This window comes from Trachypithecus francoisi, unplaced genomic scaffold (assembly GCF_009764315.1).
Source record: "Trachypithecus francoisi isolate TF-2019V2 unplaced genomic scaffold, Tfra_2.0 Lachesis_group3, whole genome shotgun sequence".
Lineage (NCBI taxonomy): Eukaryota > Metazoa > Chordata > Mammalia > Primates > Cercopithecidae > Trachypithecus > Trachypithecus francoisi.
In genome coordinates, this window is record NW_022681468.1 from 37731546 (window position 1) to 37745060 (window position 13515).

General features: G+C 40.3%; 1 protein-coding gene across 4 annotated transcripts in view; it reads right to left on the reverse strand.

Annotated features, from left to right (window-relative positions):
- Nucleotides 1–561: 561 nt before the first annotated feature.
- Nucleotides 562–13515, reverse strand: part of FAM71D (family with sequence similarity 71 member D) — a 48544-nt gene continuing 35590 nt past the window's right edge. Inside the window, exons 7-9 of one of the 4 annotated variants that reach the window (XM_033187680.1) lie at nucleotides 9172–9200; nucleotides 3962–4036; nucleotides 562–1059 (exon numbers count right to left, since the gene is read on the reverse strand). In XM_033187680.1, the coding sequence (XP_033043571.1) occupies nucleotides 1052–1059; nucleotides 3962–4036; nucleotides 9172–9200 (112 nt within the window). In that variant the 3' untranslated portion in view covers nucleotides 562–1051. Of the gene's footprint in view, nucleotides 1060–3961; nucleotides 4037–5197; nucleotides 5499–8734; nucleotides 8913–9121; nucleotides 9201–13515 lie in introns of those variants that run through there. The other 3 variants (XM_033187681.1, XM_033187679.1, XM_033187682.1) reach the window with 3 other exon arrangements.

The window sequence follows — 13515 nt, forward strand, 5'->3', positions numbered from 1 at the left end:
CACTAGCTACACTGCAGGTGCTCAATAGCCATATATGCCTACCGGCCACCGTATGGGACTGCACAGTTCTAGAGGGTTGCCTGTGGGACAGGAAGGGAAAGATGGAGATAAGACATATTCTCAGTTCACAGTAGAAAAACCAGTACTATTTGTGTGAAATTTGAGTTAAATATATTTCTATAGCTTTAAAAAAACCTAACTACCCTTATTCTGAATTTAAAAGCATGAGTTCTAATGTGAATCGCAAATTTGCATTTAGCTTGGCTGTTGGGTTTCTTGGGTTCAGAGGCCATCTCCACCATTTTCTAGCTGTGTGACTTGGACAAGTAACTTTAACCTCTAAGCTTCACTTTTACCACCTGTAAAACAAGGAAAAATAATAGTGTCCCTCATATTACTGTGAAGATTAAGTGAGATAATGGATAAAAAACATGTTGTAGCATGACTGGCAGCTTTTAGAAAATTAGCGATGGCTTTTAAAAAGTCAAACCATTCTCTGGATGGGGACTGTCTGTAGTTTCTTTTTTATTTTTAAAAGTACATGGATTTTTTTTTAACCTGTTTGAAAATGACCCACTGATTCAATAAACACTGCCTCTCAGCACCAGGTACTCAGCTAGAACAACAGATGAAATGAACACTGTCCCCACCTTGAATGACCCCACATTCTCCAATGTTAGAAACAAAACAGTGTTGGACTAATGTACAAATGAGAAAAGTGAAACCAAGAGAATAACACGTTTTTCCATAAATCCCAAAGAAAAGAAACCTCATGGATAAAAACTGAGTTTATGAATTGAAAATCTTATAGTTTTGCATAGTCCTCTAGCTTCCTTTAAAATAGATATCCACAATTAAAATAGTTAAGTTTTAGAAATTAGGTTGACATGGATTTGAATTCTTAATGATTAGTAATAGGCTTTATTTCTGCCACATAGAAGACACTGCTTGGTTTTCCTCTTGCACTGATTGTCTTTTCCTGAGCTGTGTTTGCTTTTTAGTTTAGTAGTTTGTATCTGATTTTTAGAAAAGGTGGAGAAGTCCATTTAATTCAAAAGTCTGAAATACAGAATATTTTTAATGTTATTACTGTTAAGTATAAGACAAGAGAAACTAAATACAGGTAAAACAAATGATTGAAACATATAAAAGTATATTTATACTACAACTTTTCTTGATATAAAAAATAAAGATCCTTTGGATGAATAAGATCTCATTTTTTAAAATCTAGCCATTAAAACATTATTAAACTTAATTTCTTTTTTTTTTTTTTTGAGACAAAGTTTCACTGTCACCCAGGCTAGAGTGTAGTGGCACAATCTCGGCTCACTGAAACCCCTGCCTTCCGGGTTCAAATAATTTTCGTGTCTCATCCTCCCGAGTAGCTGGGATTACAGGCGCCTGCCACCATGCCCAGCTGATTTTTGCCTTTTTAGTAGAGATAAGGTTTCACCATGTTGGTCAGGCTGGTCTCAAACTCCTAACCTCAGGTGATCCACCTGCCTTGGCCTTCCAGCGTGGTGGGATTACAGGCGTGAGCCACCGCACTCGGCCAAGAAACTTAATTTCTTAAAATTGTTGTTTTTAAAAGCTGTTTCTACCCAAGGAAAAACCTATCCTTTCAGGATGTTAAGATTAAGATTATGGGCTTTTACTCTTTTAAATTTCTAGCAAAAATTAAAACAAACAAAAAATAAAATTAAAATTCTATACCCGCTATTGAATTATTTGCAAGTTCTTAATCTGTGCTGTACTGAGTCCTAAGATTTGGTCATAAGACCTACAAACATCATAATATGCTATAGTAAATAAGAGTCCAAATAACTTTCACATTACTTCAGTGGTAATAAGATGAAATCTTTCACATTATTTGTAACAATATGAAGTCTGTATTAGTAACTAACTTTTTGTACCATTAAAAAAAAAATCTGCCTTTTCCCATATATCAGCTATTCAAAATATAAGTATTTGGGAGCAACCTTTTCAATTTAATAAGTCAAAATTTAAGTATGGTATATATAATTTTTTTGTCATTCTTTGCATTTGCAGCTCTGTCTTAATGAGACCCTAATTTTTGAAATTTTGTTGCTGAATATATCCATCAAGGGATTGAAATCATTGTAAAATATTGAGTTATCTTGAAAGAAATTTCCCTGTTTAAATTCTATACTATATTGAAAGATGGCAGGACTTTGGACTCTGTCTAGGTGGATGTAGGAGCCAGCACGTGTCACCCTGTATGCCACCCATCACTGTCTCCACACCATACAGCAAGTTAAGGGGAATATTAGGAGCGTGTTTTGTTTGTTTGTTGGTTTGTTTGTTTGTTTGTTTGTTTGAGATGGAGTCTCACTCTGCTGCCAGGCTGGAGTGCAGTGTCATAATCCCAGCTCACTGCAATCTCCACCTCCCGGGTTCAAGCGATTCTCCTGCCTCAGTCTCCCAAGTAGCTGAGATTACAGGCACGCACCACCACGCCCGGCTAATTTTTGCATTTTTAGTAGAGATGGGGTTTCACCATGTTGGCCAGGATGGTCTCGATCTCTTGACTTTGTGATCCACCCGCCTCGGCCTCCCAAAGTGCTGGGATTACAGGTGTGAGCCACTGTGCCTGGCAGGAGCATTCTTAAGGGGGAAAGAAGTCACAAAAGAACAGGTACAGATCAGGAAATGTATGTGGAGGCCAGGGGATTATTGAGTGTGGACATTTGTTGTTTTTCAGCCACATTGTTCTCCTCTGGTCCATTACCTTTCACCTACAGTGTGTATCTTGGTGGGGTCCTGTTAACAAACAAAATGCTCAGCCAGGTACAGTGGCTTACACCTTTAATCCCAGCACTTTGGGAGGCCAAGGCGGGCAGATCACTTGAGGTCAGGAGTTTGAGACCAGCCTGGCCAACATGGTGAAACCCTGTCTCTACTAAAAATACAAAAGTTAGCCGGGCCTGGTGGTATATGCGTGGAGTCCCAGCTACTCGGGAGGCTAAGGCATGAGAATCACTTGAACCCAGGAGGCAAAGGTTGTAGTGAGCCGAGATTGCACCACTGTACTCCAGCCTGGGCAACAGAGCAAGATTCTGTCTCAAAAAAAAAAAAAAACAGAAAAAATAAACAAGTAAATAAACAAAATGCTCAAGTGCTAAGCTGGCAGAGTGACAGAAGGATGGACAGAAGAGTGGGCACCTTGATTCCATCACTAAGGCTCTGCCAGGATGGGGAAGGGGTTACTGCCCAGGACACTGTGGTCCACCAACCTCCCCCCTTCAATTCTGTGAACTCAGCCCTGGTACACACACACACACACACAGCATTAGCTTTATGAAGGAGGCAACAGAAGACACAATGGCCCTAAAATTGCATTTGCTTCAACTCTTTCTGTGCTACCGGGTATTGTTATTATGGCTGAGAGAAGTTTCATTCTTCAGCAACACACTGCAGAGCTGGTGTTTCAAAGAAACTTAGAATACAGTAGGCCAGGGACACTGCATACAGCTGTGCAGATTATGAATTGCACATAAACTACAACGTGGATGGTGTGTACAAGCTACACAACTGTACATGACAGCCCTGCAGGCACTCTATGAATATCCGTATCCTTTTGCTATGGAAAAAAAGAGGTCTTAATTGTATTGGCTGATCTAAAAAGCAGGTTGGGAAATAGCATGATAAGGTTGCAAAGAAGTACAGAAATGAGAGGAATCACTATGGTAGCACAACACATAATTCTCTTCCAGTGCCTCACCTGAAGCCCCCTCTCCTCTTCCCTGTGCTGATGTTATCTTTTGACCCATGATGGATTATAGAGCAGAAACCACAACAAACCCCTAACATTTCATTCCACTTATATTGTTACTACAGTAGAATAAGATTTAATGTTAAAAGACCCCAGTTATTAACTATTTTGTGTGACAGTGTCATAGCTATCATGTATTCCTATAGAGACTTATAATTAAAAAGTTACCTTTCGGTTGTCTTACATGTTTTTCCACCAACTTTGTCTTTTTCTGTTTTACTTTTCTTTCCTCACATTCATTCCCTTGAGAAAAGGGGAGACAGATGAGGCACAAGTTTGAGGAAATTAGAAGGAGATTTGATATGAGGGGAGAGAACCAGAGGGAAAAAAGAAAAAGAGTAGGGAAAGTAGAGAAGAGATCAATAGAGAGGAAGTGAGAAAGAAAAAAAGTCAAAAGCAGGAAAAAAAAAAAAAGGCACAGAAGGAGAAAGAACTTATTTTGAATATTAAATTCAGATTATGTCCTAACCACCTCATCAAAAATCTTTGCAATGGAGCTTATTGTTGAATTTCACAAGCAGATTCCCTTTTAGAGGGCTCCCTCCTTTTTTATTAAGCCTGGGTTTTATAAACAAAGAATAAACCTGGCTGCTTAGGATTCCAAGGAATTTGGTTTGTAATATTTAAGAGGAACATGGAAAAGAAAGATAGATAAGGGTGGGAAGGAAACTCCCAATATTTAATGTGATTCTCCCTTCTGTTCTTTTCTTGAATCTCTATCCTTTGTCTCTTTGAAAAAATATCAAAGAACCAGAGATAAGCCTATAATTGGGCTCACTATAAAAAAAATTTAAAAAGTAAAGGAAAATTAATCCTAGAAAGGCAAAAACTTAAAGTTCAGAAAGTAGAGAAATGGGGCCGGGCGCAGTGGCTCATGCCTATAATCCCAGCAATTTGGGAGGCTGAGGCGGGCGGATCATGAGGTCAGGAGATTGAGACCATCCTGGCTAACACAGTGAAACCCCATCTCTACTAAAAATACAAAAAAAAAAAAAAATTAGCTGGGCATGGTGGCACGCACCTGTAGTCCCAGCTACTCAGGAGACTGAGGCAGGAGAATCGCTTGAACCTGGGAGGCAGAGGTTGCAGTGAGTTGAGATCGTGCCACTGTACTCCAGCCTGGGCAACAGAGTAAGACTCTGTCTCAAAAAAAAAAAAAAAAGAAGAAGAAGAAAGAGAGAGAGAGAGAGAGAAAGAGAAAGAAAGAGAAATTAACCCAGATCCAGAGAGACAAATTTAATGTGGACCCTATTTCATTCTTAAGCTTGTCATACAAACAGTGCATTTGAAGTGCCACTTTATCCCAAAACGTTATGCAGAAAGGAGAAAAAAATGTAATTTTCGCAAACTGCTGAGAGGTTTGAGAGATGAATTTGAGATCATGGTCCCTAACTAGCACTGCCCAGGAGCTGGGTGAATGTGAATCAGATGAGCTTAATAGTGCCAGAAATTTGTTTTACTACTATGCAGAGCAGTTATTATTCTGATTTCCACCTATAATATAAATTAGAATTACAGACTCATTTTTAATTTGCACTCCAATTACATTTAATAAAATGAGGGATTAAGATTCAGCTAGTCTGCTTTTCTTGGGGTACAGGGTGTTGAGAGTAAAAGTGTATGGAAGGGGAACAGGTGATTTAGAGGAGAGTGAAAATGGGGAAAGAAATGCTAATCAGGGGAAAAACTGAAAAACTATTCAAGCCTAAGTAAGAAAAAAGTGGGAAAACATGGGAGAAAAAGGTGGAAAGAAATAAGAAATACATAAGAAAAAACAGAGAAAATAATTAATACTTTGTGGAAAACTGCATGCCCATTTTGTATGTTGTACCACCCTTGTGATTTAACAAGCCCAGAGTGGAATTTTGCTGCTCATTTGCTGGATCTTTGCTTAGCTCCTGATTTCCAAATCCCCATTGCAAGCTGCCTGCTAGATTGTCAAAGATGAGCCCCAGAACTACAAACATGGCAGCTCATAGACTCTTAACTGCCAAAAGGGTCTTAAGACAACTAATCATGCCCTCCTCCTCCCCTCACCCCAGCCACTTGCACACACTTTTCATAGTTGAGGAAATTGAGGACCAGAGAGATTAATGACCATGTAATACAGGAAGTGTAGTTAGAAACAAAACCTAAGGCATTTGATTCTAACTTCAGTGTTTCAGAGTTGATTTCTTAATTTGTCCCCTCAAAATGTTTCCAATTCCTTCTCCCAGCTTGTTTCATAAGGTTACTATCACCTAGTCATCATGTTGTCTCCCAAACTGACATACCCAGTTTTTTTTCCTCTGGTCCCCACAGGCAGTCAGTCAATAACTCTTGTTGACTATGGATTCATGTCCTTGTTTCCACTGTGACTGCTCCTCACCGGGTTCAGACTTTGGCACACTTCATCTGACTGTTAGAGTAGCTCCCTAACTGGTCTCCCTACCTCTAGCCTCCTCCAGCTTCTCTTAGAGACTGCAGTCAGAGTGATTATCCTAAAACATAACACTAATGTTGTCATTTCTCTGTCTTTCAGTGGCTCCTTTTTAGCTACCTAACTTCTTAGCATGATCCGTTATTTCCGTAATTTGGCTCCTGCCTTGCTTTCCAGCCACATGTCTCACTACTCCTAAATTGGAAATGCCCAACACTTTCCCATTTGTTTGATTTTGCTCACCCTGTTCCCTATATTCAGGATATCCTCATTTTCCCCTTTCCTAACTCAAAGACTGCCTTTTTTTTTTTTTTTTTTGAGACGGAGTCTCGCTCTGTCGCCCAGGCTGGAGCACAGTGGTGCCATCTCTGCTTACTACAAGCTCCGCCTCCCCGGTTCACGGCATTCTCCTGCCTCAGCCTCCCGAGTAGCTGGGACTACAGGTGCCCGCCACCACACCTGGCTAATTTTGTTTTGTATTTTTTAGTAGAGACGGGGTTTCACAGTGTTAGCCAGGATGGCCTCGATCTCCTGACCTCGTGATCCGCCCGCCTCGGCCTCCCAAAGTGCTGGGATTACAGGCATGAGCCACTGCACCCGGCCCTGCCTTTTTCATAGAGTCTCATTATTTCCTTTCCTGAGCCAAAAATAAGTTCTGGACTCTTCTCTTAACGTATACTTAATTAACATACATTCTGGTTTATATTATTTGTGCGCATGTCCTAAAGCCAGGTAACATATTCTGTTATTTTACTATGTTTTGTTTTGTTTTGTTTGAGACAGCATCTCACTGTGTTGCTTAGGCTGGAGTGCAGTGGTGCAATCACGGCTCACTGCAGCCTCAAACTCCCAGGCTCAAGCCATCCTTCTGCCTCAGCATCCCAAGTAGCTGAGACTACAGGCACACACCACTGTGCCCAGCTATGTCCAATTCTTTTTTAATCCCTCCCACAGCCTACACAGTGCTTCATATATGATAGGTAGGAATCAAATTGTTCAATTGGACAAAACTGAGTCTGTGCTAGAAAACAGGTAAAATAATTAGTCACATAGAGAATGAAGACAACAATGTCAATGCTTTACATTAATTTGAAACTTCTATGGCTAAATACATGACTGTCTCAGAATGTACATAGAGTGTACTAACTGCATGTAATATTTTTAATAGTAGTAAGGCTGCTAGTAGATTTACCCTTGCTTTTAGAAACTAAGAGGAAAATATTTGCCTATACTAGATCTCTCTGAAATTTCTACAAATTTAGTTTGATTTCTTTATGAAATACAGTTTAGGGTAGAAATTAATAGATTAAAATTCTGTACTGCAAAGGACATTTTGCGCTTTTCTTGTAAGTTATGATAGCATTTCCCTATAATATTCTCAGGTTCAATAGTATAGATTGGAATATAGGCCAAACCACATTACAGTGAAGTTCATCTGGTACTTTTAGACACTAAAGCCCAATGTGGGCAGGGCACAGTGGCTCACGCCTATAATCCCAGCACTTTGGGAGGCCGAGGCGAGTGGATCACCTGAGGTCAGGAGTTTGAGACCAACCTGGCCAACATGGTGAAACCCCATCTCTACTAAAAATGCAAAAATTAGCCAGGCGTGGTGGCGGGCACTTGTAATCCTAGCTACTTGGGAGGCTAGGGCAGGAGAATCACTTGAACCCAGGAGGAGAAGGTTGTAGTGAGCCAAGGTTGTGCCACTGTACTCTGGCCTAGGTGAAAGAGCGAGATTCTATCTCAGAAAAAAAAAAAAAAAAAAAGCCCAATGGGAAGGTCCAAAGACGAGTCCCATTTGTATAAAATTCTATCCTATAATAATTTGCTTTTTTTGTGGGACTGACTCTTGTACGTGTGACTAAAACTGCCTTCAAGTATTCTTGCTTTTTGAAGTAGTATTTTTTTTTTCTCTTCACTTATGCCAAGTTAAATGTTCCTTCCATAGTGTTCTTTTATGTGCATGACTGAAGCTGAGGCTTGGTCTGTCTCCCAGGTTTGAAAGTAACTTAGAGCTGTTTTAGCACTCAGCAAAGAGAGAGATTTGCCTATAAGACAAACTATAAAAGGTTTTTATAAGACAACCTCCACATTAAAAGTTCATTTCAGGCTAAAGATTCTTAGAACATGGCAATATATAAAGAAAAAACATCACTCCCCACCGCCAAATAAGACCCAAACATTAAATAGGCCCAGAGTGGTGGCTCACTCATATAATCCCAGCACTTTGGAAGGCCCAGGCGGGCAGATCACTGGACATCAGGAGTTTGAGACCAGCCTGGCCAACATGGTGAAAAATACAAAATTTAGTCAGGCGTGGTGGCGAATGTCTGTAATCCCAGCTACTCAGGAGGCTGAGGCAGGAGAATCACTTGAACCCGAAAGGCAGAGTCGTTGCAGTGAGCAAAGATCACACCACTGCACTCCAGCCTGGGTGACAGAGCAAGACTACGCCTCACAAAAAAACAACAAACAAACAAAAACATTAAATAGTATCACCTGGGAAAGGCTAAAGACGTAGGAGGAAAAAAGAGGAGCTGGATAATTTTACATTTACCAAAAATTTAGTTGTGGACCGTTCCCGTTACATATCAGCAAGGATGACAGGTCCTATGATTGCTGTAGTTTGCATTCTGTCTGCAGAACTAGGCTTGGTGTGGTTTATGCCTGATGATTTAGATCCAGGGAACTGGGAAACTAAACCAGTGCAGAAAAAGAAAAGTGAAGTAGTAAAGTACCATAATGTTTTCCACTTGGAAGATAGCCTGAGGATCAGCTTTGAGAAAGAGTTTCTTCAGTGTAGGATTCTCAGAATGGAGCATAGTGAAGAAAGGAAAGGCATGAAAAAGTCTAGCTGAATTCCTTTGCTCTTAACCACCCTACTCTTCGAGGAACCAGAGATGACTACTGGATACCAGGGATCACAATAAAACATGTAGTGGAATTTGTTCCATACCTGAAGTGTTTGATTCAGTTCTCAAGCTCCTGTAAAAATAAATAGCACATTTCAAAAATTTGCCAGCATAACCACAAATATTTAGACAAGATTTACTAGATATAAAATAACCAGTCATTCTGTAAATGCTTTGTGGGGGGTAATGAAACATGTTTAGCAAGCCTAGGCCATTGCTGATTATAGAACATATGAGACTAAAATTACCTAAATTTCTGCAACACGTGGGCTATCCAATCTGTAAAAGCCGTAAAAGTTTATTGTACATAATAATATGTAGTCTATTCTTATTATGTCTATTCCAGTCACTCCATAGGCTGCTGGCATCCCCAACACTGCTGCCTCCTTGTCCTTAACAGGCTGAGAGAAGTTAACTGCTGCTGCTGAGCCGCGTAAATAAGGTCAATTATGTTGGGAATATAGGGTTTCAAAGAGACCTGGGGATAAATTCTGAAATGGATGGTTAGGAGAAATCACCAACTAATGGTAACTTCTTTACCACCAAGTCTGTGGCCTTACTGGGGGTGGGCACGCTTGGGAATCTTGCAGGCAAATAATGTACCTTATTTACATTTAATAACATTTCTTATGGTTTGTTGGATAAAAGAGGAGGCTAGCAGTTTTTTAGAAGATTTCACTTTAAGAAATGTCTTTGGATAAACAAGCTTATTTTCTGTGCTCCTAATTTTTGAAATTGATGATAATTAAAATACTTATTTCCTTAACCTCATTGGCATACTAAAACATAAACTTAAGTCACATAATTTTCACCAAATTCTTATTTCTTGACACATTTTCAATAAATATTTTGGAAGTATTGAATAAAACAAATAGTTTAGGAAGAAAAATTATCTTAGCTATTATCCTATAAAATAAACATGCAAAGACGTAATTGTGATCCATTTTAAGGAGTCTGGCAAATACACCCAGTTCAAGCTCTACAATGGATCTTTCAGAAAGTAAATGTTAAAATAGTAATTTTCTATACAGTTCGCAAATAAATATTCATATCGTCTTTATCAAATAGATCTGGTGACTTAAATGAAGGTTAAGCTTAGTGATAAAAATTTTCAAGAGACTGAGAAATATCAAGTAAATGTACTTTGAAGAATAGATGCAAATTAAAATAAAGCCTGCCACTGTCCTCTTTAAAACAAAGGAAAGAGCCATGGTAGGACTACTGTCAAGATGTGAGAAAAATATAAATACTTTATAAAGTAAATTCTTCATTTCTAAAGGACCTACAGTGACAGTATAGATAAGTTTAAGTCTCCAACATTTTTCACTCATCTAGATTTAAGATGCTCAATTTAAATTTTAAAGACTAGTAAATATGAGGGCAGAATATTCAACAAGATCATTGTTTACTTTTTTTTTTTTTTCCCTGAGACAAAGTCTCCCTCTGGTACCCAGGCTAGAGTACAGTGGCTCTACCATGGCTCTTTGCAGCCTTGACCTCCCAGCTCAAGCAATCCCCTTGCCTCAGCCTCCTGAGTAACTGGGACCTCAGGTGTTCACTACCATGCCCAGAAAATTTTTTCTTTTTTGCAGGGACAGGGTCTTGCCATATTGCCCAGGGTGGTCTTGAGCTCCTGAGCCCAAGCGATCCTCCCGCCTGGGCCTCTCAAAGTATTGGGATTATAGGTATGAGCTGTTGCACCCAGCTTAATTTTTTATCAGTGTTCCAAATCACACAGTTATAAAATGTCACTGAAATCCATGGTTTTGGAAAAGAAAAATAATATATATAACTTATTTTTCAACCTCACTAGCATGATTAAATCCTACTGTGTCTGCAATATAGCAGTAGTGAATTCCATTCTGTTCTTAGAATATTACATCTTTCATTCATAATTAACATTCTCAAATTAGACCCTAGCTAGTAATTATGTTCCTGATGCAAATAGGCAATAAAAAGAAATCCATGCTTTATTAAATTGGGCTTAAGAGGATTACTTGTAACCAAAATTTGTTTTGTTTTGTTTTTATTCATCTATTTATTTCTTTCCAGTAGAGTCAGCTGATAAATGGCGTAGGGAGCTGAGAAGGGAGGGGTGAGACCTTGACTAATTTGAGATTTGTTAATTCTCAACATCTTTTATATCTTTAAAATTCCATGATTTTTGCTATTTAGGGATTCATTTTTTCATCATTTCTAATAGTGATCATAACAGTGAGACTAATGAAACAGTACCTGCTGAGCCTTTTTCATCCTAACAATTAAAGTTATTCTTATAATTTTTAATATTTTAAAAAGCAATTAAGGGGTAGTATAGAAAAATTCTCAGAGAGTGATGTCAGCAAGATTACTGACTAGAGACCCCTGGCATTCATCCTTCCCCCACAAGAAAGGACCAGAGCAATGAATAAACTGCTAAGATGTGACTGGAGTGTCAAAGGAAGGTCACTGGAGGGCAGCTGGGGAACAGAGTCATGTCTGTGGTGATGGAAAGTCCAGGAGGACAGTCCAGGAGGACACTATATCACCCATGTGGCCTAGATATGCCCAGAGTCAGGGGAGACTTCCCATTGCAGGGAAAAGGTAAGCAGAAGAGCCCCACCAGCCCCATTGCTACCAAAAACACCTACAGTCCTTACAACAGGAGAATCCCACAGTCCTCACAAGCCCTGAGCCTAGTTTTGGGAGTTGCTAGGAATTCACACAGCTACATTGCCCCAGGTTAAGAGCACAAGGTATGCACTTCCTACTCCCCAGTCACCACCTGTGAGCCAAGCTGCTGCTTGAGATCAGAGCCACCCCTGGAGAGTAACCTGCTCTGTGGGGCCACTAGCCACTGCATCTCTCCAGCCCTAAGGCTCCAACTCCATTCCACCAAGCCCACAGTGGCAGCTGAACACCACAACACCACCTGTGCAGAACCTGGGCCAGGATCTGCTGTGGCTTTGGTCTCACATAGCAGGGAAACCAACCCTCACTGCTGCACTTCTAGTCAGAGGGAGAGTATGACAGTCTTATCCATGGAAAACTCACCCTTGAGCCAGCCAAACTGCTGCATACATACCCTCAAATGAGAGAGACCCCTGAACCTCTAAACAGCTGATATACCCCTGGGCAAGCAGAACGGCTGTGTGCCTGTGCTTAGGACATGAAGAAATAATTCCACAGTGCCTCCATCCACTACAGATATGTTCCTGGCCTGCCCAATGACCCTGCACCCAAAATCAGGGCCCAAGATACAGTCCTGCAGGTTGCTTCTGACAGGCATGCCCTCAGGCCAGCCAAACAGGCAAGAACCCCTATCCTGGACCAGAGAAACAGCCCCATAAGCCACCCAGGTGGACATGCCCCAGGCTGCCAAGCAGCCCTATATCCACATATCAGGCCTCAGAAACAGCCCACAGACTGTCCCCAGTAGGCATGTCCCTGAGTCAGCCAAGCAGACTTGCACTAGTGCTCCAGATTTGAGAAACGGCTCTGTGGGCCACCCCCCGTAAACATGCCCCCAGATCACCCGCACCCAAGCAGCTGTGCACCCACATCCCTGGTGCATAACTCTGAGAAACACCAGGCCTAAGAAACATCTCCGTAGGCTGCTACTCATAGACAACAACTGTGTGATCATGCTCCTGGCCACATTAACAGCCCATAGCCCCAAACCCAGCAAGCCAGACCCCAGGTTGGCCAACCCACTGTGTGTATGTGCCTGTCTGTCCCTGACCTGAGAAACAGCCTGGTGAGCCCACCCCTGGCAAAACTGCACCACTGATGCCACAAACTCTCTAAGCCCAGGCCACTGAGAAACTTGCAAATGCTGAAGAAACTACATGGAGAGTACACTATTGCATCCACTTAGAACCAAAGCCAACGCAACCCACTGAACTGACATCCCAAGACCCATTCACACAAATAAGTCTCTCCCTGTGACACTACTCCATAAAATTGGAAGAGGCACTTTTTCCATTAGATGCATAGAACTCAACATAGGACCACAGGATACATAATACTTCCAAAGGAAAACAATAATTCTCCAGTAACAAACATCAATAATAAGAAAATATATAAAATGTCAGAAAAAGAATTTAAAATAATAATCTTAAGAAAATTCTTAAGATCAAAATCTTTTCCAGATAAACCAAAACTAAGGAAATTCATCACTAGATTGGCCTTACAAAAAATGCTCAAGGGACTTATATATAGAAATGAAAAGATGATAGCCACCATCATGCAAACATGCAAAACTATAAAACTCCCTGGTAGAGCTGATACACAAAGGAGAAAGAGAAAGCAATAAAATCTTATCACTACAGAAAATCACTCAACTGTAAAAATAAACAATAAGAGAAGAAGTAAGGAGCAAATGATATACAAAACAACCAGAAAACATG